Consider the following 26103-nt stretch of genomic DNA (forward strand, 5'->3'; position numbering starts at 1 on the left):
GTTCCTTACACTTCAGCTGAGTCTTTGAGCAGGTGGGGAGATAACGATCTCCCTTCCTGAAGCTCCGTTCTTATTAATAATAACAAAGTGTTTAAGATGGCAATTTGCATTTCAGCAGCGCCTTTAATTCACGGCTCTCCGAACGCTTTACAGACATGGATTAACAAGGCCTCACAACAACCCTGTGAGGTAGGTGGATGTGACCATCCCACTGCTGTGGGGACAATGAGGGCACCGGGGATAAGGGGCTTGGAGCAGTCATGCTGGGATTTGACCTAGAACTTGGGCATTTAAGTCCCATCAGGCCTTCAGCTTCAGATCAGGCTTTCCCAACGCACGGGTCTGGCTCGACGTGGGGCTACGCTGATTAACAAGCCCGTGACTGCCTGGCACAGACTATAAAGGCCATTAATGTAAGGCAGCGGTTTATTAGCGGAGTAGATGGTGCCTTGGTGCTTCTTGCTGCTGGAATTATCTGAGTGTTTGAAGGCATATCAAAAATAGAGTTAGATATCAACCACCGAGCGTGGCAGGCTGTAACTGGAGAAAGCCCTTAGGCCCCAGGTGGGGAAGCTATGTAGGACACTACTGTAAATGTACTGATCAGAAAGGACATAATAATTTATATATAAAGTCCACCCTTGCTCTTTCCCCGAAGGAAAAAAATAAAGAACCTAGAAAGCCACTGCTGGTTGTCACGTGTCAGCTTCAAGCTCCGGGCTCTTGGCTTCATAGCACCTGCCAAAAGAACAAAACGTGGGACATCAGCAGCCTGGCTGGGCTGGCAAAGGGAGTACAGCAATGTGTTCTCCTGAACTCAGTCCCAGCTTTAAAACAACCAAAAATGATGTGAATTCCTCATGTAGGATGGACCTGAGAGCACCAATGGGGATGTGCTTCAACCATGTGTGGGGCAGGAGTGGGTAAGCTGGGCTGGAGGGTGAGACCTCGATTTCTCACAGACCTCTTCATTTAATGACAAACCCCTCCAGCTTTGCAGCTGGCCACAGGTGATGTCACCTGTGTGCGTGAGGTAAACTTGGCACCTTGAGCTCAGCCAGCCCAGGTAAACCTGAGATGGGCACCCACACTTTTCACTGGGCTCACTGGAAGCAGTTTGGACCTTTAGAAGTTTGGTGGCAGCTGGTTTTTGTTATATTTCTGAAGGAATAAAAGAGCAAAGAAATACCTCAAGGCATGCTCTTATCCAGCCAGAGAAATGATCCCCAGCTGACTCCCTAAAAAGCAAGGCTGAAAAGGGAAACCTTTTCTGACGGGGGGTAGCTCATGCTGTTGTTGGTGTTGATGTTCTTCATGGAGATCAGAGTGATGCTGTTCCCCTTCTGGCTCGTGTCTGCCGAGCAGCTGCCCAGGAGAGAAGGAGATATTAATTACTCTGGGAAACAAGACAGGGAATCACAGAATCACTGAGGTTGGAAAAGACCCCCAAGACCATCGAGTCCAACCTTTGAGCAATCACCACCTTGTCAAGCAGACCAGAGCACTGAGTGCCATGTCCAGGTGGTCCTTGGACACCTCCAGGGACAAAATTTCTTTGCACACAGCTGGAGGCAAACAGGCAAGGCCAAGGCTGGTACAGGAGACCAGCTTTGGTTTCCACTGCCCACTGAGCTGCTGTCCTGATTCTGGCCCGTCCATAGTGAGTTACAAGGCTTAGGAAGATGGAATTCCCCTTTTTTCCTACCCTGAGGGCTGGGATGTGCATTCCTGACCAGTGAACACTGGATAACTTTGGGGATCAGGGAGCCTTAGGCACTGTCCCATTTTCTGGCATGTTTTGCCTCAGTGGCTTCAGATCCCTTGGATGATGATCTTTCAGGGTATTTCGTGACCACTGATGTTGATGGAAATTTGGCACCTAAACACTTACAGACTTTGCTCCCTGTGTCCCTTATCCGTTTCCAAAGCAGGGTTTATTTATTTGGTAGGCAACTAGCAGTGGGAAACCGTAATGGCCATCTTGGAAGATATCTAAGACTGCTCTGAGATCCAGAAACGTGAGTTTAGACCTCAAGTCTGTGTCTAGACAAAGACAAGCAATCTGCTTTGGGAAGGTGATGAGTCTTCTCTCAGAGCAGCTTTGAAATGAGGCCCCTTAATATTGACCTTCTACCTATTTCTCTATCAGAGGCTGAAGTGTTATCAAAGCTGATTTTGCTTTTCTAACTCTCTGTCAAAGATGTCTTGACATGCTTCCTTCCACCTGAAATAACCAAAGCAGACGCTTTTCCTTGCTAAAGTTAGCTCTGGGATAAATCAGGCTCTCTCCATCAGATGTGGGTAGTGTGAGCAGCCTTACCTCTCTGACACCATGGAGGTTCCTGGTTTCTGTTTGTCTGGGGGGAGAAAAGCAGTTGGTGATGTGGAGGTGAGAAATCATCCCAGCTAAGCCATAAAATAAGTCAGCTCTATTCTGAATTACATTGTACAGGGATGTAAATGAAATCTGAATGAGATTGGAGACACTGTGGGGGAAACGTGGGAGCTGATTAGAGAAAACCCTTCAGCTAAGGGGACATACTGGCAGGACCTGCCGGCCCTGCTGCCCGTTCGGTCGCCAGCATCCTCTGGGCTTTAGGAAGGTGTCTGCCTTGCTGCAGAGCAGCCTTGCCCTCTGGTGGGCACAGCTTTGTGGGAAATGGGATTCCTAAGGTAAAGGACTGTCAAACGCCATGATTTTTGCTGGAAGAGCTGCCCACCTCCTGGAATTTGAGCTGCAGGAAGCTTGAGACTGGCTGCAGGAAGCCATGTCCAGATGAGGCTGGGCTGGGGCTCTAGCGAGGAGGTCACGCTGCGTTCCTGACTACTCAATCCATGTTCCAGTCTGGCTTCCAAATCTCCCCACCACTGTGTAAGCTTTTCAAAGACATCTTTTAGGAATTGCCAGATCCACATGGAAACTGGTGACTTGTTGGTTAGGGGAGTACAGATTCCCCCAGACAAATACCTTCCGGGTCCTTGGAGTGGTTGCACTTGAACCTCAGGCTGACCACGCTGACCAGGATGATGACCACCACTATCAGGATAACGACGAAGCTGATGACACCTGGGGATGGAGGAAAGAACTGTCTGAGCAGCAGAGAGACTTTGACATCAAAACTTGGGTAGGAAATCAATATCTTCATTAATGTAAGCATGGTACGTAATAGACAGAGAAGCAAATAGTTGTTAGAACAAATAGCTTTATCCTCCTGTGTTTTAACCTCAGAGGGCTTCTCTGAATACTTAGTCAATAAATACTTAATTGATAAGGCAGTGCCAGGAAGGCAGAAGTCAGCTGATTACACTGGGGATTGATAGGAGTCAGTATGTTCCTGCTACAGTTGGTAAATCCTATCCCAAAAGTGTAAAGCCAGATAAATAAGTAATGTAACAGGGAGAGACAAGCTAGAGCTGTGGGTGATGTTATCTGTCCCATAAACCATGTTTAGACACTTTAAATCAGCTCTAGATTTGATACTGACATCAGGCCTCAATAAATCAAACAATTCCTTGTACAGGAAATTTGTCCTGCTAAGAATCCCTCGGACTTAGAATCATGGAATCACGGAATGGTTTGGGTTGGAAGGGACCTTAAAGCTCATCTTGTTCCACCTCCTGCCATGGGCAGGGACACCTTCCACTATCCCAGGCTGCTCCAAGCCTCAATGTCCAGCCTGGCCTTGGGCACTGCCAGGGATCCAGGGGCAGTCACAGCTTCTCTGGGCACCCTGTGCCAGGGCCTCATGAAGTTGGGTGTCCAAACCAGCGTGGCCTGGTGAAACAGAGCCCCCTCCTCTCCTCAGGTGCCACAAGACCTTACCAAAAGCTGCCACTGTCAGCGGTGATTTCTCGTCTGTCGGGCTGGGCTGGGGTAAGTGGCTGGAGGGGTTTGGTGTTGGGGTGACAGGCTCTGAGGTGCCTACAGAGGGGAGAAAGGTAGATTTACATAAAAGTCATTCTTCCACGGCTGGGAAGAGGATTCCTAGCAATGCTAGAGGACCTAACTCTCACTTGCACTTCACTGGAGAGACCAAGTTTGGATCCTGGCCAGGTCCATCAATCTTAATAGCAACGTGAGCAAGACCTGTGTGGAATCATTGCCGTGGTGGGGCCCCCTTTATGGACAAGCTGAGAACACCCACAGGGTTTCCTTCTGGGATCCCAGTGAGGAAAGGTCAAGGTCAGCCCTGGCAGTGAGTTTGAGGGGGGAGTTTGTCCAGTCTCCCTCCTTTTACAACCTTTTGACATAATGGCACCTTTCCTGCTGTTCCCAGGCTCAAGAGGTTGCCCTGAAGTGCTGCTTCTGCCGAGCTTTACAGCCTTTTCAAGGGCTGGATGGGATGTTCAGCCTCCCTCAGGTATGCACTGGCCTTTCTCCACACTGCCTTGAAGACAGCAGTGTGATGGCCTTGCTGCTGGCCGTGCAGAGGAATATAAAATACAGAGCAGGAATCACCTCTCTGCAAGGAGGAAGCACCTTGAGTCACTGATGTCGTGGTGCTCTCGTTCCTCACGGGATCCTGACCTGCACAGAGAGACACAGAATGTGAGTCTTGACCTCCAGTGTCATCTAAGAACCAAAGGAATTAATGGGCACCTGGAGAGGAGAATGGATTCACAGTAGTGCCGGGGAAACATGGAATTAATACTCCCACCTCCATACTAAAAGCTTCCCATGAAACATACTTTGTACTATTTTCCATGTCCAAATGGAAACCTAGGAAACTGAAGTTCAAATACCCTTTTGTAACCTCTTTAGGGTCTGCAGTCCCAGGTGCAGATTTGGGGCGGAAACAGCAAGGGGAGGCTGGAAGACTGAGCTGGGAAGGCAATAGATTTGCTATAGGTCATAAACATTGAGACTTTAAAATAAATCTGTGTAGGGGAAGAAATGTTGCAGAATGTGGGTGTAGATTGACTATTTGGCTTGTCCCTGGGCTTGAAATGAGTGGATTTGCTATCCTAGGCTATCTAGAAGTAACTAAACCCATTTGAGGTGGGCTAACTTGTACACCATATGTAGGCCTGCTGTGGCAGCACAGAGGTTTGTCCAAGCAAGCACTCTAGTTCTCAGTGGGATGAACTGCCTTGTGTGAAGCTGCTTGGTTTGTGACAGCTGCTTCCAGTGCCTGTGCAAGGAAATGTAAAGCCAATGTGTGAAATGTGTTTCACTTGTACTGAGAAAAAACATCCTTTGCTGCCTCCAGGCTGTTGTTGAACAGCCAGAGTGTCTGCATCGACCTTAACGAGCGGCTACAGGCCCTGTCAGGAGACTAAAAGTGGCAGTTCAGAGCTTCAGAAGATCATTTGTAGGTCAAGTAGGATCTTCTTCCCTGCTTTCCCATCTGCACGTTCCCAGCAGCAGTGCTGGCCAAAGGGATGTGGTGCCTGGAGAGCTGTGCACAGCTCCTGGCACTGCCCTGGGCAGCAGCTGAACCCAGGTCCTGTCCCACAGCAAACAGCCCTGCTTTGGAATGGGATTTTGCCAAAAGCCAGAAGAAAAAGGGGAAAAGCCATGAACTAACCAATCTAACTGTTTCAGAAGCCACACAGAGCAGAACAGTCTGGAGAAGCAGGGTCTGCTGCTGTACAATTTTTTCCCCAGTCATCGAATTCTTTGTTTCATTCTGAAATTGTTCTTCTAGCCACGGGCAGAAGCTATGGTTTGCCGAGCCTGCCACGGATACCCCATCCCTGGGAAATGTTGAGTCTCACCCAATGGGAGACCTGGCCTTTGGAAGCATCAGCATCTATAGTCAGAGATGTGTGGGGCTTCCCATTGGTAAATCAGGGTTGGAATGAACAGCAATCTGCTCTGAGCAAAGGGCTCCTGGCTTAACAGGGGACAACCATGGTGGGTGGGCATCTGTGTGGGCACAGCTGGCCACGGGTTCCTCACCTTGCTTGTCTTAGAGATCTGAGAGGTACTTGGAGAGGCAGAGCAGTTTCTAGACCATTGCAGGTTTTTGAGGCTGAATCTTTACTGGGGAATCAGCTCAGTTGTCAGATTCCAGTCTTCCAGTCACTTGGATTCTGCCCCTATTCTGAGAAAACTCTTACTGTATTCTCTAATTTGTGCTTACAGGTTGGGTTAAGCAAACTGTCAAAAGCAAAATTGTATTTATTTAAAAGGATTTTAAAAGGGCTCTCTTCTCCTAAACATAGATCCATTGTTCAGCTGTGCAAGTTCATCCCAGCAGAGGATGTTAAGAGCATTTTTCTTGTGTTTTATCACTGCTTATAAGGACACCAGATGTGGTTTTGGGTGGCTCAACCCCAAAAAAAGACTTGTGCTTAGAGAACCTGTGCCATTGATTGCCATGAAATTACCTGATCTTATTGTTATTCTACAAAAGGACAAAGTACCTTGAGGTGTTGGAGAAGGAGCTGCCGTGCTTCTGTTTCCGCTGGATTTATCATCTAGATAAAGAAAACATGGGAGAGGACAGTTAACTTGTGAAGCCACTACAGATTCCACTGTGGAGAGCTGTTGGGTGTCTATGGAGTAAATATCTTTATTTGCATGATACTTTCCCTCCAGACAGACATCAGGATGCCAGGTTAGCAAGGTGTGGAGTCAGCTCAGAGTGTACCCAACAGGTGAGCTTGGCGAGGGAGGCTGGGGAGGCTGGGGCTGCTCCAATATTTGATAAAGCATGATCTGGATTTTCTGATATGGGCTTGGCCTGGCTGTGTCCATCTGGGGAGCTGGAATGAGCTGCTCTTTCAGCAAAGACTCAGAGAAATTCGATATTTGCAGAATTGCTGAATAACCAGCACAGTGTGGACTAGCCCAATATTCTGATGCCCGCAGTTTGGATTGGGTAAGGAGGGAGGCACAAACAGGTCCTGCCTGAGCAAATATTTGAGTTTTCCATCCTTACCTCGCTCAGTGGTTGCTGTCAGGGTTGTTGTAGTGATGGGGGAGGGTTTGGGTGTAGTGGTTTGACCCACAGAGGTGAGGTTCAGGGTGGTCACTGGTGTTGATTTTACTGACGGCTCTGTGGGGAAATTGTAGCGTTACCTCAAAAAGTTCAACTCAGAAACAGCCTGGAGAGGGCACAGCTATTGCAGAGTCATCAAATTCCTTGAGAGTTAGGAATAATCTGCTAGGGAAAGCATGGAAATAGCCTTCAACCTGCTCAGAGTGAAGGAGCTCTTGTACTTTGGAATTCACTTTTGCTCTTTTCACTGTGGGGAGATGCTGAGCTGGTGGAGCTCAGCAAACACATGGAGAGAGTCAGGGGTTTGCCACTGCTTCCTTCCCTGCTTTGAAAAGTGAAGGTGTTTTGTCACTGGACACTTGAGCTGCCGGGAGCTGCCTGGCACCCACATGATCATTTCCTTGTGCTCTGAAGTGCCAACTTTCACATTTCATTTCGCTGAGAGTCTCCAAGCACAAATAATTCAGCTCTTGAAGTGGTCTGGGGGCTCTGTCCTCTGCCTCAACCTGCTGCTCCAAACTGCACCTGATCCAGAGCAAGATGTGGGGGAAAAAGCTTTCAAAAAACCTCTGCAAGGAAGAGTGGATCACCAGCTGGGAATTTATAGGCAAGTTCCTTGTCTAGACTTCTCTTGGCTTTCCAGTAAATTGAAAAAATGGTGAAATGGTTTCAAGGTTAGTGTGGTGGGCTTTTTTCCCCCCTTTATCCAAATGCTTCACTAAAATATTAGAATTTAAGATAAAGTTTCTTTTAAGTTTCTTTTTTTCCCACGAGGCTTGGAAGCAGGAGCAGAGATCTTTTTGAGATCTTATTCCTTGATATTTTTGGGGTCCTTCTGGAAGGGTAGCTATGCTTAGATTTTTTTTTTTCCCTGAAACATAGCAGGAAGAGATCTGACTCCAAAGATCCAAGTGGACACTAACAGATGTGGATCTGGAGCTGGAGAGATCATTTCTGGTGTAATTGGTGTTCTCTACATGTCACAAAATCATAGAAAGGCTTGGGTTGGAAAGGATCTTAAAGACCAACCAGGTTGGATGGGGCTTGGAGCAGCCTGGGACAGTGGGAGGTGTCCCTGCCATAGCAGGGGGTGGGATGAGATGAGCTTTAAGATCTCTTCCAACCCAAACCATTCTGGGATTCCATGATTGTATGATCATCTCATTCTCCCTATTCAATTTAGTGATTTTTTTCCCCCCCTGGTTTTGCTCACACCTGTGCCTTGATCCCTGCGGGGTGAGTTGGCTGCATCAGAAGCCCTGACACCACAAAATTTCCTTCCTCCTCACCACTGTCCTCTGCACAGCCCCAGCTACTGCTGGGTGGCCCAGTCGGGCTGAGGTCAGACCAGTTACACACTGGGATGTCCCCGAGCCGCTCTCCTCGGTCTCCAGCTGAGCGTTACCTGAGCTGTGGTTCTTCACTTCAGGGCTGTGTTCTATTGGTTGGGATTGACCTGGAACACAAACAGAGGCACGGAGGTGACTTTTCCAGGTTGGTGAGATCCCACAGGGAGAGTTGAAGGATGGGCCAGAAAGGGGCCACGGTAGCCAATGAGAGCAGAAAGGGTCAGGGGGACAAGAGATGCCAAGGAGAAGGTTTGTCACCAGTGTGGCTGTTGGGACCAGAGGGAGCTTGGCAGCTCCATGGATCCCTAGCTGCTGGGAAACAGCTGGGGAAAACAGGGAGCAAAGGTAAGGTGGAATTCCTCTGCTTTCTCCAGGCTCCCTGGAACACAGCCTTGCTCCCTTCCAAAACAAGCCCAGCCAGGTCACCCTCTGGGGCACAGCACCCTCCATGTCCCCTGGAGATCTGGGGGGGGAATGGTGATGGATGGGGCAGGCAGAGGCAGGATCCTGGGAGAAGATCCCTCAGCAGATGGGACTTATGAATCAGGGTCCCATTTGGGGCCTGTCCATTTGCAAACCCCCATTTCCACGTGCATCCACATCCAAACAGACACATGAAGCACATCACAAGGCAGAGGTACCTGTTCCAGCAGGGCTGGAGGAGTTTGTGGAAGCTGTAGGACCTGAAAGGAAAGAGCAGGAGCGTGAGTGGTGCAGGATCTGTGACGGTCACTAACGCACTGCTGCTCCTGTTCCTTGTGTGGCTTGGGTTTTCCTCACCTTCTGTAAGAATGACTTTGAAATACGGGATCCCCCCAAAAGCATTAGCAGAGAAGTAGTAGCAAAGGAGTTTTACTGAGTGTAAAGCTATCAGGCTCTGAGTAAATTAGTACTGGAGTTTATCCAGCCAGGATAAATGTCCTCCTCCCCAGCTGGAGCCAAACCCTTTGGGGGGCCATAGAAATCCATGGGGTCATTCCCTCCCTGGGAGCTGTTTGCCTCAGCTCAGCCTTGGCAGAGAAGGGCGTGACCTGTGTCCTGGTGCTATTCAAACAGTTAAGACACACATCTGGACACTTTGTTCCCTTGAGAGCTTAAGGAATGGATGGATGAGGTTTGTAAAGGCTTCCAGGAGCTGATGGGACTGGCTCTCCTTCCTGTCCTGTGTATCCTGGGGAGCTGGCTGAAGCCTGTGGCTGTGAGTCTGGAGGGAACCGCAGCTGCCTTCCCTGTAGGGCAGGGTAGCCCTGTAGGTCCATACGAGGTTGTAGGTGTTCACTGGGTCCCCAGTTCCTCAACTGAAAGGTGGCTTTGTTTGCTTTGGTGTATTTGTTTGCTTTTCTTTTGGATTCATGGCAAAGCATCCCTGCCCCAATCCCTCATGTTTCCTACTCTCAGCATCTGTGATGTTTTCCTTAAAGCCCCAGCTCCCAAAGTCCTGTCCTCATGGAATCACAGAGCAGAGTATTTTGGATCGGAAGGGAACTTTCAAGGCCATCTAGTCCAACCCCAAGGGTTAGATGCGATGCCAATTAAAAATGCTGCCCTTGAAAATGGGAGAAAGAAATGCCCCACACTTGAGGACAAGACCTGGAAAATGTAAATACACTTTAAATGCTCAAATCCAACCCAGCTGGTTTAACTTTGGGAAGGTGACTTTGAGTCTGTCATTGCTGGAATGCACATCCTAATTGGGATTTTAAAATGGTTATTGCTGGTGGCCCTGGTGCTCTCTGTGGTTAAGTTTAATGAAAGAAATGACACTACAGGTACAGAAAGCAGCTGAACCTGACTCCACTGGTGATCCATCTCACTAGAGCCCCATGGGAGATAAAGGATTTGGACAGAAAGGGACAGCAGGGAAGGTTGAATCCCTCCAGCATGCTGTCCCCTCACGATGCCTCAGTGGTCTGTGGTGGGAGCAGTGCCTTTGCAGGAGCTGCAGGGGAGGGTCCAGGCAGGCAGCACCGGCCAGGGCACAGCAGTGCCCCTTTTCAGCCAGAACCTGCCCTCCCTGGGGGCAGATGCAGCTCAGCTGCTGCTTCTCATCTCTCCTGAGCCAGCTGTGAGAGAGCTCCTCCCCAGGCCCCTTTTCTCACCAAGGAGGGGACCAGGCAATTCTAAAACGCCGTAGCTCTGACCTGTCTCAGATCTCCAGCCTGCAACACCCCATAATGGCTTCAAACCAAAAGAGAGCAGGCTTAGTTTGGATATACGGAAGGAATTCCTCCCTGGGAGGGTGGGGAGGCCCTGGCACAGGGTGCCCAGAGCAGCTGGGGCTGCCCCTGGATCCCTGGCAGTGCCCAAGGCCAGGTTGGACGGGGCTTGGAGCCACCTGGGAGGTGTCCCTGGCCATGGCAGGGGTGGAATGAGATGAGCTTTAAGGTGCCTCCCAACCAAAACCAGCCTGGGATTCCACGATTTGATACCAGGAGCTGTAGGGGTGATGTAGATGAACTTTGGGTAGGTCCATGAGCTGTTGGTGCCTGGAGAGGCTGAGGGCCCTGCAGGGAGGGGTGTCTGGAAGGAGACTCTCAGCACTGAGTGTGGTTTCCCAGGGCCTGGCTCAGAGCTCACCCTCGGCACCCTCTGGGTGTAGCAAGTTCCTGATTGATCTCATTTTCCTCATGGAATTGCTTTGGAGCCGTAATTGCTTTTGTGTCTGAGGCTTTATGACAATGATCCCAGCCAGACAGGAAGTGTGTAAACCATGGTGAATACATAATAAAATGTGGTCTATTCCCACACACGGTTTGGCTGTGAAAATCAGACCGGACTTTTCAGACCTTTTCCATGTTTTTCTCTTCTAGTTTACTGGGCAGCAGGCTGGGAAAACTGTCCTGTTCAGTCCATGGAAGAGGAGACAGGAGCAGATCTTTGATTACACAGAGAGGAAGGGACTGGCTGGTTTCCTATCTCTGTTTGGAGCAGGATCAGAAAACAAGGACCTTTATGTGCAGCAAGGAAAAGGGAGGCTGGGCACTAGGAACCTGCCTTAGCACAAGGATAGTGAGGTGCCAGGAGTGATGGTGTTGGAGAATTTATGGGATATCCTTCCCTAGGGGTTTTGAAGAGCAAGTCACAGGAGTATCAGGACAGTAAGAGACAGGGTTATGGGCAGCTGTACCATCACCTACTAAATCAATTAATAAAATGGGGAAAAAATGTTTTTTAGGCATGTTTGCCCTTCCTAAAGAGGTGGCGATGCTTCTTTTGAGGACGGGGGATGATTCTGGACATTGGTTTGCAAATGCCTTAAGATACTCTCTACATTCAGCACAAAAAATAAAGTGCTGAGATCATCATGGGGGGTCAGTATCCTCCAGCAGCTGCCAGACTCAAACAGCTCCTCTTTCTCCAAAACTCCCTTGCAGGACCCATTGTCTTGTTTTCCCACGGGGAGAAGTAGCTGTGACACATTTATGGAAATGATCACAGGTACTTTTTCATGATCATGGTATGTGGAAGCACCCAGAATTGCTGGAGAAAGAGCTGCTGTCTGCACTCAGCCACAGAAAGAGGGGAATGAAGGTGCTGAGCTGGCCATTTATTCCACCATTTTTGGTGCAGATGAGGAGAAATCTGAGAGCTTGAACAGAGCCTCTAGGGATGGGAGGAAGCTGAGGGTGAGGGAGGTGACATTGCCCTGTTCTGCCATCCCTGATGGGACCATCCATGGGACAGTTTCACTGCAGCTTGTCCTGTCACTGAGGGTCACACTGGAGAACTTCTGAAGTTCTCTGTTCGCAAACCTAAACCATGGGGTTATTGTAAAAAAGATGAAAAAGCCGTTTTTTCCCAGTGCTCAGTTCCCGGAGTTCCTGTGGCTGGGCTGATGCTTGCCTTGCTCTGCAGTGTTGCTGTGGAGAAACGCCCAGCCTTGCTGTGGAGAGGCCAAGGGATGGAGATCCCCTTCTGGCATTCTGCTCCGGAATAAACAGCCCTGGCTTCTCTAAACACATCCACACTTCATTTCAAAGTGGAGCAGGCCTGGCTCTGACTTCTGGCTGCCGCTGCTGCTTGTTATGCCTTCCCTGCCAACTCAAATAAGCAAAAGCCCCGTTCTATTGGGTGTTTTCTTTTGGGGAGGGTGCTCAGCATCCCTGATCCCACAGGAGCAGGATGGATCTGTGCAAAGCAGGATGAGGCTGAACTCCCGTTGTGGGGCTGGGCAGCAGGATGGGGATGAACAAAACGCGCCATGCGTCGCGGCTCCCTGCAGGCATCCCAGGGGATTCTGGAGTTGGAAACCATTCCCTCCCAGCGCTGCTGCCAGCGTGGAGAGCCCTGGCTGTACAAACAGCAGCAATAATCAGCATTGTACAGCTGCAATTGCAATAAACATCAAAGCCCTTCCACCAGCGCAGGCACTGCCGGTGCGTTTGTTGCGTGTTTGGGTGCAAAGGATTTACAGCTGGGCTGTGCAGTCCTGGGTGGAGACTCGGAGCTGGCTGAGGGATTTACCATGGGAAATACGGCTTTCTGCTCGTGCTGTCCTGGGAAAGCTCCAGTTACCCACTGGAGCTGCAGAGGAGCACGTCGGAGCCGCGGCTGCATTTGGCACTTGGTGCTTGCTGCTTTCTGGTTTATTTTTCCAAAGGGTAAACAGGAGAATTTTGGATTTCTGGTTTTGGCAGTTGTTTTTCTGTGGGGTTAGGTGTGTCTAGACTGATCTGGAGCCTTCTCTTGTGGCAACTGAGATATTCCCAAAGCCAGCAGCTCACCCCACTCCTCAGCACAAAGAGAGGATGTTGTCAACCAAAAGACAGGTGAATTTTAGGTGTTTCTGCTTTGGTATTATTTTTGGCAATTGTAGACATCTAAAGCATGGTTTTTCCAGGTGCTGACCAAAGAGAGGGACTGACTTTAAACCCCCAAACTTTGCCAGGGCCTCCTATAGAGACCTGAGCCAGCTTTTTGAAAGGCTTCAGCAGGGTTTAGATCAAGGTGTTCAGCCTGTGTTCATAGAGGGCTGGAGTCACTGGGGGGGACCTCTGGCACTGGTGTCGAGTCACAGGGACTGGTCCTGTCCACTCAGAACTGCTGATGGGGAGGGACCATCTATTCCCAGTGATAAGGAACCCTGCACTTGTCCCTTCCCTGGCAGTTTTTGGGGGGATGTCCCACCTGCAGAGGCCACGGGGCAGTGCTGTACCTCAGTGTCACCCTGCACTTGAAAACGTGTTCAGAAAAGAGATCCAGAAACCTAAAAATAGGCTTTTCAAGTCAGATATTGGCACTTCTGTCAGATGACTCACGACAAAAAAAATACCAACCCCTTAACACAGGTGCAGCTGTCTCCTGGGTGAAACACGGTAGCAGTGAGCAGCACCCAATTCCTAGGACTTCCACGTGGAAAAAATCCTCTGTTAGGAACCCTAGAAAGCAGAGAGCTCTGCCAAAGCCTAGGTCCTGTTTTATTAAGTGCCTATATAAGGTGTCTCTGCCTTGAGGGTCTCACAGCAGAACAGGTGGGGTGGGAATTGTGGAGGAGAGAGAGGAAAAGTGTTGTTCTGCAGGCTGGATAACTGACAGCCTAAATCAGGGCCAGATCCACAGAGGTATTCAAGTGTCTAACTCCCAAATGGTGTGGGGGGGTTGGCAACTCACTGCCAAGTGGTTCTGAATTGTAATGACTCAGTCAAAGTGTTATGGAAAGTTTAGAGAGCCAGGAATTAATCCCGGATCTCATCAGCAATTAAAATTAATCGTTGCCTTCCTCTGCCCATCCTCAAGGGCTGGGCCTGGGCCTGGGCATCCTCTCCAAGCATCACATTCCATGCTCCTCTCTGGTGAGCCGGTCTGGAAGCAGATCTTAGTGGGAGGCAATTAAAACCCACTTGGATGTAGAAAGCAGCAGGAGACAAACAATGTGGGGAAGCTGCGTGCAGGGAGCGGCTCTGCTGCACCACCGTGGTGCCCAGGGCTGGTTTTTCCATGCAAAGGGGCTGTTCCTGGAAGGAAAAGTAGCATGGCTTTTCTCCTGGCTGCACCACCACTGTTCCACCAGGCTGCTGCTCCATCACCCTCCCAGCTGCTTGCTGGTCCCAGTTTCCTCCTGACCTGCTTATTTTAGAGCTCTGGGTTTGCTCCTGCTGTTTGCAGTGCTGGTGATGTGGGTCCTGCCCTTCTCCTGGCTGTGCTGTTCCTCAGGTTTGGAGCTGGGTCTGGGATTTTGAAGGGGAAATCACTCCATGCCCAGTGCAAATGAAAAATGGCTGCACCACCAATCCAGGCTCAACTGGAGCTGGAGCCCAGCCTGTGCTTTTTGCCTACCTACAAGTTTTTAATAATATTATTTATTAGCAGAGCTCAAAGCACTTTACAGAGGAGACTTTCCAAGTTTCTCCCCAAACTGATTATCCTTTCCAGTAATTCTGAGGTTCCCCAGGTCTATTTGAGTGCTGCTCTGTGGTGCTCATGAACCACCAAGCAGGAATGTGATCTGCTGGGACTGGTTCAGGAGACACGGTGTGAAAGGGGCTGGTGGCTAAGGGATTTCTCATAATCCCTGTTCTTTCCACCTGCTTTTCTTTGGTGTCCTGGCTTGAGTGCCAGGAGAGATGAAGGATAACCCTGCTTGGAAGAGGTTCCAGTCTCACAGAAGCAACAGCTACAGGCCAAGTAAAGCATCTTGGCCTGACAATTCCTCTGAGTCCAGATTTTGGGTGAATGAGCCTGGTGATATCACCCAGGTTTTATTCCCACATTTTGTAACTCTTTATGTATTCCCCCATATCTCACACCCCCACAGCGTGGGCAGCAGGGGAGGGGGGACTCTGCCCTGCTCAAGTGAGACCCCACCTGCAGAGCTGCCCTCCTTCAGCTTAAGGACATTCCCCCTTGTCCTGTCCCTCCGTCCCTTGTCCCCAGTCCCTCTCCAGCTCTCCTGGAGCCCCTTTAGGCACTCTTTAGGCACTCTTTAGGGGCTCTGAGGTCTCCCTGGAGCCTTCTCTTCTCCAGGTGAATCCCTCCAGCTCTCCCAGCCTTCCCCCATGGCAGAGCTGCCCCATCCCTCTGACCATCCTGGTGCCTGCTCTGGACCCAGATGAGAGCTTCTCCCTTGTTGAGGTCATGGTGGGTGGGCTCCTCTGGGAAGTGGGGCCAGGAGAGCTCCCAGCTGGGGCTGGGCCTTTGTTGGTGCTGCAGAAGCCACAGGTCCCCTCTCCAGCCTGGCTTCCCAGCAGGAGCGTTCCTGCTTTGGGACACCAGCAGCACCTCCTCCAAGGACACCTGTTGTTGACTCACCTATTGTAAATGGGACATAATTCCTGGAAGCTGCTGCAGTCAGATCTGCAGAGGCACCGGAGGGTTTCGTGTTACCGAAGGGAGCAGTTTGTTGTGCGAACAAACATTTCTCCAAACCACCTCCTGCTTTCTCTTCCTTGTTCACCACGTCAGGGCTGGGCTGGCCGCGCCCTTGGCTGAGGAATTTGCCCTGGGATGCCTTGGTTTTAGGATGCAAGTCTGGAATCTGGGTGCCTGTCCTTGACTTGCGCCCCATCTTTTTGATTATATCGAAAAATATATCTTGAAATACATGTCTGGTTTTTGAAATTCCACATTTGTCATGGCATTATCCATCCACAGGCTGTGGCACAGATAAGGAGAGCAGTGGATGGAACAACAACAGTGGGAAATCCTGCTGGGTTTTCATCAGCTTTGAGGGGGAATTTTTTCAGTGGAAATCTTTTGTCTGGAAAACGCCTGCCCATTGTAATGGGAACGGTCCATAGGAAGAGGTTTGTTTGGACAAATTTTCTGCTAAGTGTTTCTGGGGGGAGGAAAACCAAATTGGAAATGTGCCAGACCTTCTCGCTTCAGCAATTTCAAAACAACAGTTTGAGCCTCCCTTATGTGAGCTTCCCTTCAGAAATAACCTTGAGAACAGAGAAGTTTAATTTAGGAAATGATAAATTAATAAAATATTGAATTTGCACCAAGCAAAAGCAAGAAAGGCCTGTATGGGAACAGGCAGGTGGTAGTGTCCAGCCAAAGCTAATTCTCTGTCTCCTCAAGGTTCCCTCCATCTCCCGCAGGGCAGGCAGCCTTGTTCCAGAGCCCCTAATTCCCTTTTCCAGCTGCCTGTGTGCCGGCAAATCAGCGGCAGCACGGAGCCCTCTGCCCCTCTCGCTAAGCTGCTGCTTTGCCTTGTGCAGAAGCTTCCCCAGGGACTTGCTGTAAAATTAAAAATGGAATTAAAAAGCCCTTTTGGAGCTGTTGGGTCAGCGCAGAAGAGGGAGCCAGGACACATTCCAGGGAAGGCCGGTGGTTTGGTGGGAGAGGTGTGATGGTGCCGTGACTGAGGGGGGTGGTTTTAGCCAGGTGGCTTTGAGAGGACAGAGTGATGCTCTTGGGACTGAGGGATGGAGGGTGGCATCCCACCCACCTGATGCTGCAGCCGCCAGGTCCTGCTGGCAGCTGGAATTCGGGGCAGTGCTTCTGGGAGTCCCGCTCTGTGGATCCTGGCGTGGTGCAGACGGGCCAGGGAAGGGGGCTCACCCCTCTGTGGCGTTCCTGTCCCATAAAAGCCCTCCCAAGGAGTTTTAAGAGGGAAGACAGCATTCTGGGTGGGCACTAAGGAGTGTCACAGGGTGGCCAAGGCACTCAAAGCCTCTTGATCTGATCCTTGATCCGATCCCAGGCGCACATCCCCCCTCTGCTGAAGGCAGCAGTGTTGCCCTCTAATGAAGAGAGAAAAATTTCCAATCCACATGCTCTTATTTCTTGGAATTATACAGCTACAAACTGAATTGGTTTCTATATTCTATGGAATGAGGAGATCTTTCCTTTCTACCACAAACCATTCTATGATTCTCTGCCTTTTAAAAATCCCATTATTACCAGCACAGTGGCTGTAACCCGAGGCAACTTCTATGGTTTAATGATAAAACCTCAGAGTTGGAGACACATTATTTTATATTCCTTTGGATGTGTTCCAGCTCCCAGCTACTACAGCTGTCAGCAAGGCAAGAGGTGCCTGACAATGCAGGGAAAAGCAACCTGTCATTCTTTGGAGCAGGAAACCAGCTCCTTCATCCCACACCTCCACTCAAGAAAGAGAAGTTAAAGCGGAATTACCCCAAAGCAGCAGAATTATTACAGCAAGGACGAGGTGTGCTCTGCACGAGCCATGCACGTGGGCTTTGTATTTATATTAATGAGAGGAAAAAGTGCAAATAAAAAGTATTTCTGAGGAAAATAATGTCCTATACATTTAAACATTCCACCTTTACTCTGATTTGACAAAAGCCACCTACTACAAATGCCTCAGCATCGCAGCCCTCAGCAGAAACACTCCTTTCATTAACCAGGAAACAAAGTTTTGTACTCCAGCACTGCCAAACAAACCCCATAAACCCGACAAAGCCACATTTCCCCAGCAGCCTGACTCCTGCCACCCCTGAGCTGAAAGGCTGAGCTTCCCAGTGGCAGCTCCCACACCTTCCAGCCTCTGCCCGCTTCCCTTGGGAGCCCCCCGTGAAGCCGGGCCCCCCAAATCCCCCCTCGCGCTCCCCGGGGTGTGTGGAGCAGCTCACCTGGGAGCAGCAGGAGGAGCCAGAGGAAGGGATGGATGGACGGGAGCAGCATCTCCGCGCTGGCTTGTGGCTCGCGGAGCCTCTGGCCATCCCGGGAGGGACCGCGAGCAGCGATTCGCCCGCCTGGGCTGACTCTCACACGGCTTCCTGTTAAAGAATAGGAGGAAACGGGCTGAATCCACAGGGGAACTGTGTTTTTCAGCCCATTATGGCCGGGGAGGATGTGAGACATCGCTTACCGGCGGCAGAGGAAACCTCACCGAGCTTTGCTGGGGACTCGGCTCCCGGCGCGGAGGGATGCCCTGCTCTGGGCCTCAGCGGCTTCCTTGTGCTGCTGGGGTTTTTGGGAGGTGGTTTGCGTGGGGTAGGATGTGCCCCCAGGTCCCATTCCCTGCACATGACGGCTGTGTTGGGCCTCCCTGGGGTAGGAGCTGCTGGAGGAGCCTCCCCACCACCTGAGAGGGGGTTTCTTACCCATCCATGAGGAATCTGGGAATAACTGCTCCTTGTGGGGCCAGGGTAGCCCAGCAGCTGGATCTGCCCTGCACCCTGGGCCTCCCTGGGCAGCTCCAGCGAGTCTGGGCACCGGGACATGCCAGCTTTGGGATGGTGGCTTTGGGATGCTGTTCTTCAGACAGCACAGCCTCCCTCCCTGCAGGACACACAGCCCTGCTGGGCTTGGACCAACCCCATCCCCAGTTCCTTGAGGAGGGGAGGAACTGGAAACCCGGGCTGGTTCTGCCCCCATGCAGCCCAAGGGGTTCAGGCATTCGGTTTCTTGGCCGTGGCCCTGTGTTGTGCTGGTCCGTGCAGGTCCTGCCTGTCACGCTGTGAACTCCACAGGTTCTGGTTTATCCTGTGCTGGATGTCAGTGGGTGCTTGGGGGAGGAGAAGGGTTTTAGTGTCCCCATGTGGGAAAGGCTCCTGTGTCCTTCTCCGGGGGTCCATGTGGGTGTTCAGGATGCAAAGCCACGGAATTCTGTCTCCTGGTCTGAAGGACTGGCCCAGCCCCTTCCCACAGCCCCCCAAAAGCCACAGAGCCTCAGCCAAAAGGCAGAGGAGCTGCTCCTTCACTGCATCCTTGCTTCCCACAGCTGGCAGACAGCAGCAGGACTGGAGGCAATGATCCCTGTGCATGGCACAGCTCCTCATGTTCCGTGGGTCTCTTCAAACCCTTCCAGCCCCCCAGGAGAACCTCCAGGCCCAAGGCTGACGGCCTCCACAGCAGCCTTTGCTGGGACAAACCCCTGCCAGCAGCCCCCCCACCCTTTTGTCCCTTGCACAGATGTGATGCTCAGAGATTATGCAGTAGATTAAGGTTTTACTGAATCCTGAAATGAGTGCAAATACCCAGAAGCTCTCACACACAGTTAAATCTCTTCTGGATGCTCGGCTGGGTGGTGGAAAAGGCATTTCCCACCCTGTCCTCCCCACGTGTGGGAAGGACAGAGCCCAGATATTCACCCCAGCCTGTCTGCTGAGAGCCTGCAGGTAAGAGCAGTGGTGCTGTGGGGTGGAAGGGTGGGAAGATGTGCTTTGTAAGGGCTAAAACTCCGGGGGATCCATGTTTTCCGCTCTGAGATGTGCTCAAGGTCACTCCCAGTGGCAGAGGGTGTGACACACGGCATCCCCGGGCCAGGCCGATGTACCTGTGTGCCTGGAGGGCATCCTTGCAGCCTTGTGCCACGGCCGGCGGGTGAGGGGAGGGATGTGCCAGCCCTGACCTGGCACTGCCTCCTGCCCGCGACCCCCGGCAGGTCACGCAATCATTTAGGTTGGAAAAGCCTCCAAAATCATCGAGTCCAACCATTGGGCTGGAGGCCCAAAGCATCCGGAGCTCCCCATGGACTCACCCTGCAGCCGTGCTGGCAAATGGGACCCCCGGCAGGGACAATCATCCCCGGGCTGTGGCACCCCTCGGGACGGGGCCCTTCCAGCCCGGAGCACGGCCTGGGCTCACCGTGCCGGGCTCTGCAAAGAGCCCACGGGCAGAGCGGGGATTTTTTACAGCCGTTCCTTCGCCGCAGGACATTTTCACGCCCCGCCGGTGGCAGGAGGGAGGTTTCCTGCAGCCGAAGGGGGGAGGGTGCTTGTCCCCAGACAAAAGGGCCCTTGTCCCGCAGCGGGGGACAGGAGGGTCGCGGGGCGCGGGCAGGGGCGGCAGCGCTGATGTGGCAGCGGGCAGGGCCGGGGTTGAGCCGGGGGATGTGCCCGCGGGATGAGCCGGCGCTTCCTCGTGTGCCCGGGGGAGCCCCGGCGGCTGCGGGGCCGGGCCGTGACGTGGCAGCTTCCGAGGTGAGTCTGGCTGCACCTTCACCGGGGAACCAGCCCGCAGCTCGCCCTGCTCGCCCCGCCGGCAGCTCCCAGCCCCGCCGCTGGAGACGATGATTCTAAGGCAGCAAGGACGCCCAGGTACCCCGTGGGGCTGGCAGGGCTCTCCTTCCTTTCTTCTTTCCTTTCCCACTGCCCACTGCTCCCACCCGTGCTGGCTCCCACCCGTGCTGGCTCCCACGGGGTCGTGCCTCTGGCGGGGAACGACTTACGGGGTTGGGTTCCCCTGGGAGGTCCCCGTGGGGTTTGGTCCTGGATCAGCACCGTGGGGCTGAGGTGTGAGAGGGGAGGGCAGAGGGCTCCCCACAAGAGCCAGGTGCGGCGGCCGAAGGTGCCCAGGACACGGGTATGCAGGGCACCGCCTCATCCTGCAGCCCCAGACTTAACCACCAAATTTGATCCCGTGCTGCGAGCCCGAGGGACGGAACACTTATGGGATCATCCCATTCCCTGGCAGCTGCGAGTGCAGGCGGGAGCTGCGGGCTCTAGGCCGGGAGATAGGGACAGGGACGGGCTGGCTCGGTGGTCACTCCCCGTGTCCCTGTCCCAGGTGACCCCGCTGAGCCATGAACGCCTCGCTGCCCGGCAGCCAGCTGAGACAGCCCGAGCCGCAGGACGTGGCCGCCTTCACCCCCGTCTCCATCGTCAAGAGCGTGACCAAGAGATCGGACGCGCTGCCCGTGATCTCGGTGATCGTCGCCCTCTTCGTGCTGCTGGCCGTGTTCATCATCCTGGTGGTGCACTACGGGCCCCAGCTGCGCACGGTGCAGATCACCCTGTACCACGAGCCCATGCCCCAGCACATGGACAGCGGCGTGCTCCTCACGGACTGGAGGCAGCTGGATTCCCACAGGAAGCTGCCGGGCTGGGGTCTGCCCGGCATGGACTCGGCTGGCGTGAGCTGCCACTGCTCCTGCAACCATCACCTTCCCCAGGGGAGTGCTGAGCCCAATGTCATCGAGATCACCTACCTGTGACACGGCCCTGGGCACCTGGGCAGGGCTCAAGGGACATGTCCCACTGGAAAAGTAGTGGCTGGGATGTTCGTGTATCCCGGGACTCAGCGCTGCCCTCACAGGGACCTGCATCTCCCCAGGAGGTGGCTGGCCCCAGGAATGCTCAGCCAGGAGCTTCAGTGACCCATCACCGGCCCCCAACGTCCAGCCCAAGGGTCCCGCCGTCCCCAGGCAGGAGCTGGGTCCCAGCCCGAGCTCAGCCTACGTGGGACAGCTTTAGCATCTCTTCTGGTTTTACCTGCCCTGGTTTTACCTGTCCCACGCTGCCTGGGAGTGGCCAGCAGAGCTGCCTTGGTCCTTGCCCCAGCTGGGGAGCTCTGGGGCTGTGCTCGGGCCCTTGGCAGCAGCTGGAAGTTGCATCACCCGGAATTGTTTTCCAATGAAAGATGTTTCCACATGCAGTGTCCTCATTACACTGTTGATACGGCACAGAGAATTCTCCAGCCGCTCTTTGCCTCATGCCACAGCCCCTTTTCCCCCGCTGGGGGCTGGAACATCGTCCTGTCCCTGCCAGCCCCCTCAGCCCCTCTGGCAAACAGCCAGAGGAGGGGAGAGCAGAGGAGGCAGCTCCTGATTCCGTGTTGGCTGGAGCCAGTGACAGGGGACAACGTGTCCTGTCCCCAGTGGAGGTGGGTGAGAGAAGAGCGGTGACACAGCACAGGCAAGAGAGGTGATAATGACACATCACAGCTGGCTGAACATCTGGATGGGTTGGCACCAGAGGGGAAGCTCACGTGACTCTGGGCAGAGCCTGCAGCTCTCTGTGCAAGGGATGGGGAGACCTGAGGTCACCCTCACTGTGGCCACCTCTCTGTCCCCATCCCTGGCTGCTGTCCCAAGGAGCGCTGGTGGCGGTGGCACCTGCACTGGGGTGGTGTTGAGGTGGCACAGAGGGAGCAGGAGAGGTGAAACCTCCTGAGCTCTGCAGGCTCCTGGGGGTGTCAGACCGTGGTCCCTGTCCAGCCCTGGGCTCTCGGCTGCTGGAGGCACCAGGATCCCTTCAGTCCCAGTTTCTCCTCCCGTGGTGGAAGCAGGACCTCGGTGTGTGCCGTGCCTGGGGCCGGAGCAGCCTCTGGGATCCCCCACAAGGATTTATTCTGATGGACAGTCCCAGAATACAGCTCCCGCCTCTCCCACTCTGGAAAAGCTGGGTCTGTGTCTGCTCTCAGATCCCTGTGGGCACAGCCGGACAAGAGATGGGCTTTACCTGTTCCTCCAGGTTCTGGGGGTATTCCCAACATAGCAGATGCCCCAGGATCCCTCCTCTCACTTATTTCCAGCCCCTTTCTTGCTTTAAGGCTGGGTAGTGGTTGGACTTGCTGGAAACCTTTTGTCTCCACAATAAACATAATTTATATTACTTTTTGGGAGGGTTGTTTTCTGTTTTGACTTTGTTCCCATTTGTTTTCCAGGGGTGATAGGGCATTATCAGCTCTCCCACAGCCCTGTTAGAGGAGATAAGGGCTGTCATTCCATTGGAAATCAGGGAGTCCTGCTCCCCTTTGCATGTCAAAACAGAGCTTCGCTTGCAATGTGTTCAACCCTAACAGCACCCCTGAGGAGATAATCACCTCCAGGGACTTCTCCTAATTAAGAATTCCTCCCCGGGAGGGTGGGCAGGCCCTGGCACAGGGTGCCCAGAGGAGCTGGGGCTGCCCCTGGATCCCTGGCAGTGCCCAAGGCCAGGCTGGAGCAGCCTGGGACAGTGGAAGGTGTCCCTGCCATGGCAGGGCTGGCACTGGATGAGCTTTAAGGTCCTTTCCAACCAAAACCATTCCACCATCTCCTTAAATGACATCTGTGGGTTGTGGCCACCCACACCAAGAGCTGGAGAAACCTCCATGTGACCATCACAAGATCTGCACTGTGGCCCCAGAGAGGCTGCACCCTCCTCTTGGGGACATCAGCTGGTGTCACCCGCCCAGGGTGAGGCAGCAGAGTTGTCCCCCAGCTTTGGTGGCTGTGTCATTCCAGCTCAGGGAGCAGCACAAAGCCTTCAGTTGGAGGGACAGGAGCTTTCCTGAAGGACACCCACAGCAGGGAAACCTCGTGTTTAGAGAGAAAAGATTAAAAACGTCTAAATATTAATAAAGAGAAAGATAAAATGGGTAATTATTGCTGGCACTCATTGATTTGCAGCCGCTGGGGACTCGTACAGGTCTGATTGATGTCACAGTGTGCCGTGGCCCGGATCCATCACTCACCCTGGGTTGTTGTTCAGGTGTTTCGGGGTGTCAAACTAAAATCAGATAAAACTGGCAGTGAATGGTGGTGCCGAGGGAGCTCCAGTGTCCCCAGATTCGCCCCGTGCTCCCATCCTGTCAGCACGACACGACCGTCTCTGGAAAGATCCAGCACTGAAGCCCCCGCCTTGGGGAGCTCTTCCCTGTGTTTCGTTTGCAAACAGGAATTTCAATACAAGCTTCTGGAGCACAGGAAAGAAATTACTGCAAGACTCAGAATAGCAAATTAAATCATACAAGCGAGTGACAATATGCTGCCAGCTTTCTCCTCCAGAAGGACATCAAGGGTTAGATCTCAACTCACTGCTTTCTCCCACACAATAAAACATCATTTTCACAGCTTCTCCTCGTTTCTCTTTGGCCAGCTCTGCCTCTCTCTGCTCACAGAATTGCTTTTTGTAGCACGGGGCTTTATAAAACACGTCAGGGTCCTGGAGCAGCGGAGCCGTGCATGACATTACCATAACATTATTCCTCTCTATTCAAACACCCAGCCTGGCCCAATTTACTTCACTTGTAACTTTCTTCCCCTCCTTAATAATAATCCTTTTATGAGCACAGAGCAACAATAACTCTCCTTATCGTCCCCTCTGTGCAGGGCAGCTCCTGGAGCACGGCAGGCAGGAGCTGCTCTGCTCAAAGCCAGGTCTTTGCCTGGGGAAGCTTTCAGGAGCTGCTGCATCAATAATTACCTCTGTCCTGATCAGGGACCGACTGCACCCCCTTTTATTTCCTTCCTAATTAAGGTGTTGCCCTGCAGAGGGGAGGCACCTTTATAACCCCCCCAGGGGAGGGTTTAGTGGGGGGTTACAGCCGGGTTTGGGGGAGACGCTGCTCGTGGTGCCGCAGAGTTGCCTGAAATCGTGTAAAACCGAGGGAAACACCCCAAAACTGCCAAACTGAGGGAGGCACCCAGAGCAACGACCCTAAAACCGCATAAAACCGAGGGCAACACCCCAAACGCGTGCCAAACTGAGGGAGGCACTCAGAGCACCCGCTGAACACGGAGGGGAGGCAGCTGCAGCACCAGCGGAGCCTCCCCGCAGGGCTGGGGGCGCGGGGGGAAAGGGTGAGGGGGATCGCATCCCCTGTGTGGGGAGAGCTGGGGGGCTCAGCACCCTCGGGCCGCGGCGGGGACAGGCGGGGACGGCGGCGGAGCGCAGCGCGGAGCAGCAGTGGGCTCTCGTGGTGGAGGGACCCAACTGCAGAGCGCGGACACCGCCGGGGCTGCGCCTTCCCCGGCCCGGGAGCTGCGGGAGCCCGCAAGGAACCAGCCAGGGGACGCGTGGGGTGGGGAAGGAGGAGCAGCCCCGGCCAGGCTGGCGCGGGTGGCCCGTGGAGGTCACCCTCGGCCAGAGTCACCTGCTTGAGTTTACGGAGAAGGTGGGCTCAGGGAGAGCCAGACACCCCCGAGAGAAGGTCCCCCCACCTCTTGCAGAGCTCTGTGCCTGGTGTGAGAGGGGGAATCACGTCCTTCCTCCTGAGAAAGGGCCCCAGGAGCCTCCCAGGTCCCTGCAGGCGGCTGGGGAAGGTTCTGGGCTCCCTTGCGCAGCGGCGCCTGCACCCAGCTCCTCACACACCTCATGCTCAGGGAGGGATTGCTGTCCTGCTGAAAAGGGAGTGACTCTTCTAGGGGAGCAAAGGCTGTCTTTGAAGGGCTGAAAATTCATAGAATCACAGAATTTCCAGAGCTGGGACCCCCAAGGATCATCCAGGCCAGCTCCTGGCCCTGCACAGACACCCCAGCAACCCCACCCTGGGCATCCCGGGCAGCGCTGTCCAAACACTCCTGCAGCTCTGGCAGCCTCGGGCCGTGCCCATTCCCCAGGGAACCCGCTCCAGCTGCGGGACAAACCTCACAATCCCTGGGGAATGGTGAGAAGCAGCCGTGCCTGTGCTTGCTCCATCTCTGTTTGCAGCCTCTCTGAGGTGGAGCTGAGCCTGGAGGAGCCCATCCCTCCTCAGGGTCCATCCTGTGTCCATGGCCTCGGTGTCCTGACCCTCAGACACCATTTCTCACCCCACAGAGCAGCTGTAGAGCAGAGATGAGACCACATAAGCCCTGAGCACTCCAGTGAGGCCCAACTTTGGTTGGGCACCAGTGGTGCTCATTTTGAACTCTTCTCCTTTTGATGTTTTCTTTGAATCACAGAACCACAGAACGATTTGGGTTGAAAGGGACCTTAGAGCTCATCCAGTGCCACCCCTGCCGCGGGCACGGACACCTCCCACTGTCCCAGGCTGCTCCGAGCCCCAATGTCCAGCCTGGCCTTGGGCACTGCCAGGGATCCAGGGGCAGCCCCAGCTGCTCTGGGCACCCTGTGCCAGCGCCTGCCCACCCTCCCAGGGAACAATTCCTTCCCAAGATCCCATCCAGCCCTGCCCTCTGGCACTGGGAAGCCATTCCCTGTGTCCTGGCCCTCCATCCCTTGTCCCCAGTCCCTCTCCAGCTCTCCTGGAGCCCCTTCAGGCCCTGCAAGGGGCTCTGAGCTCTCCCTGGATCCTTCTCCTCTCCAGGTGAGCACCCCCAGCTCTCCCAGCCTGTCTTCATCAGAGAGAATTATTGGATTTGAAGAAGTCTCTTCCCTCTCACTTGAAGCTGCCCTCAGCTCCCTGCTGTGTCATGGCACAGCTCCTGCTCCCAGGCCAGCACCGTGTCAGCCCAAAATGACAAAGTT

General features: G+C 53.3%; 2 protein-coding genes across 6 annotated transcripts; one reads left to right on the top strand and one right to left on the bottom strand.

The window, feature by feature from the left end:
• Nucleotides 1-103: 103 nt before the first annotated feature.
• On the bottom strand, nucleotides 104-21217 carry ECSCR (endothelial cell surface expressed chemotaxis and apoptosis regulator). 3 transcript variants are annotated; one of them, XM_042024928.1, is made up of 12 exons: nucleotides 21138-21217; nucleotides 17836-17982; nucleotides 8938-8979; nucleotides 8353-8403; nucleotides 6888-7004; nucleotides 6370-6423; nucleotides 4460-4528; nucleotides 3824-3922; nucleotides 2969-3067; nucleotides 2321-2357; nucleotides 1266-1365; nucleotides 104-738 (listed from the first exon to the last, which is right to left on the bottom strand). In XM_042024928.1, exons 1-12 carry the CDS (start codon nucleotides 21178-21180, stop codon nucleotides 730-732), a joined length of 867 nt encoding a protein of 288 aa, XP_041880862.1. In that variant the 5' UTR covers nucleotides 21181-21217; the 3' UTR covers nucleotides 104-729. The 3 variants fall into 3 exon arrangements, with proteins under 3 accessions (XP_041880862.1, XP_041880879.1, XP_041880871.1); XM_042024945.1 differs by lacking the exon at nucleotides 4460-4528; XM_042024937.1 differs by lacking the exon at nucleotides 104-738 and having other exon boundaries at nucleotides 745-1365; nucleotides 4481-4528.
• Nucleotides 18106-22542, top strand: SMIM33 (small integral membrane protein 33). Of its 3 annotated transcripts, none has more exons than XM_042024969.1 (2): nucleotides 18106-20247; nucleotides 20624-22542. In XM_042024969.1, exon 2 carries the CDS (start codon nucleotides 20733-20735, stop codon nucleotides 21141-21143), a length of 411 nt encoding a protein of 136 aa, XP_041880903.1. In that variant the 5' UTR covers nucleotides 18106-20247; nucleotides 20624-20732; the 3' UTR covers nucleotides 21144-22542. The 3 variants fall into 3 exon arrangements, with proteins under 3 accessions (XP_041880903.1, XP_041880912.1, XP_041880892.1); XM_042024978.1 differs by having other exon boundaries at nucleotides 20717-22542; XM_042024958.1 differs by having other exon boundaries at nucleotides 18107-19326; nucleotides 20717-22542.
• Nucleotides 22543-26103: the final 3561 nt, after the last annotated feature.

Source organism: Corvus kubaryi, unplaced genomic scaffold, assembly GCF_017639235.1.
Source record: "Corvus kubaryi isolate FWS band 111438036 unplaced genomic scaffold, C.kubaryi_AGA036_p1.0 128, whole genome shotgun sequence".
Lineage (NCBI taxonomy): Eukaryota > Metazoa > Chordata > Aves > Passeriformes > Corvidae > Corvus > Corvus kubaryi.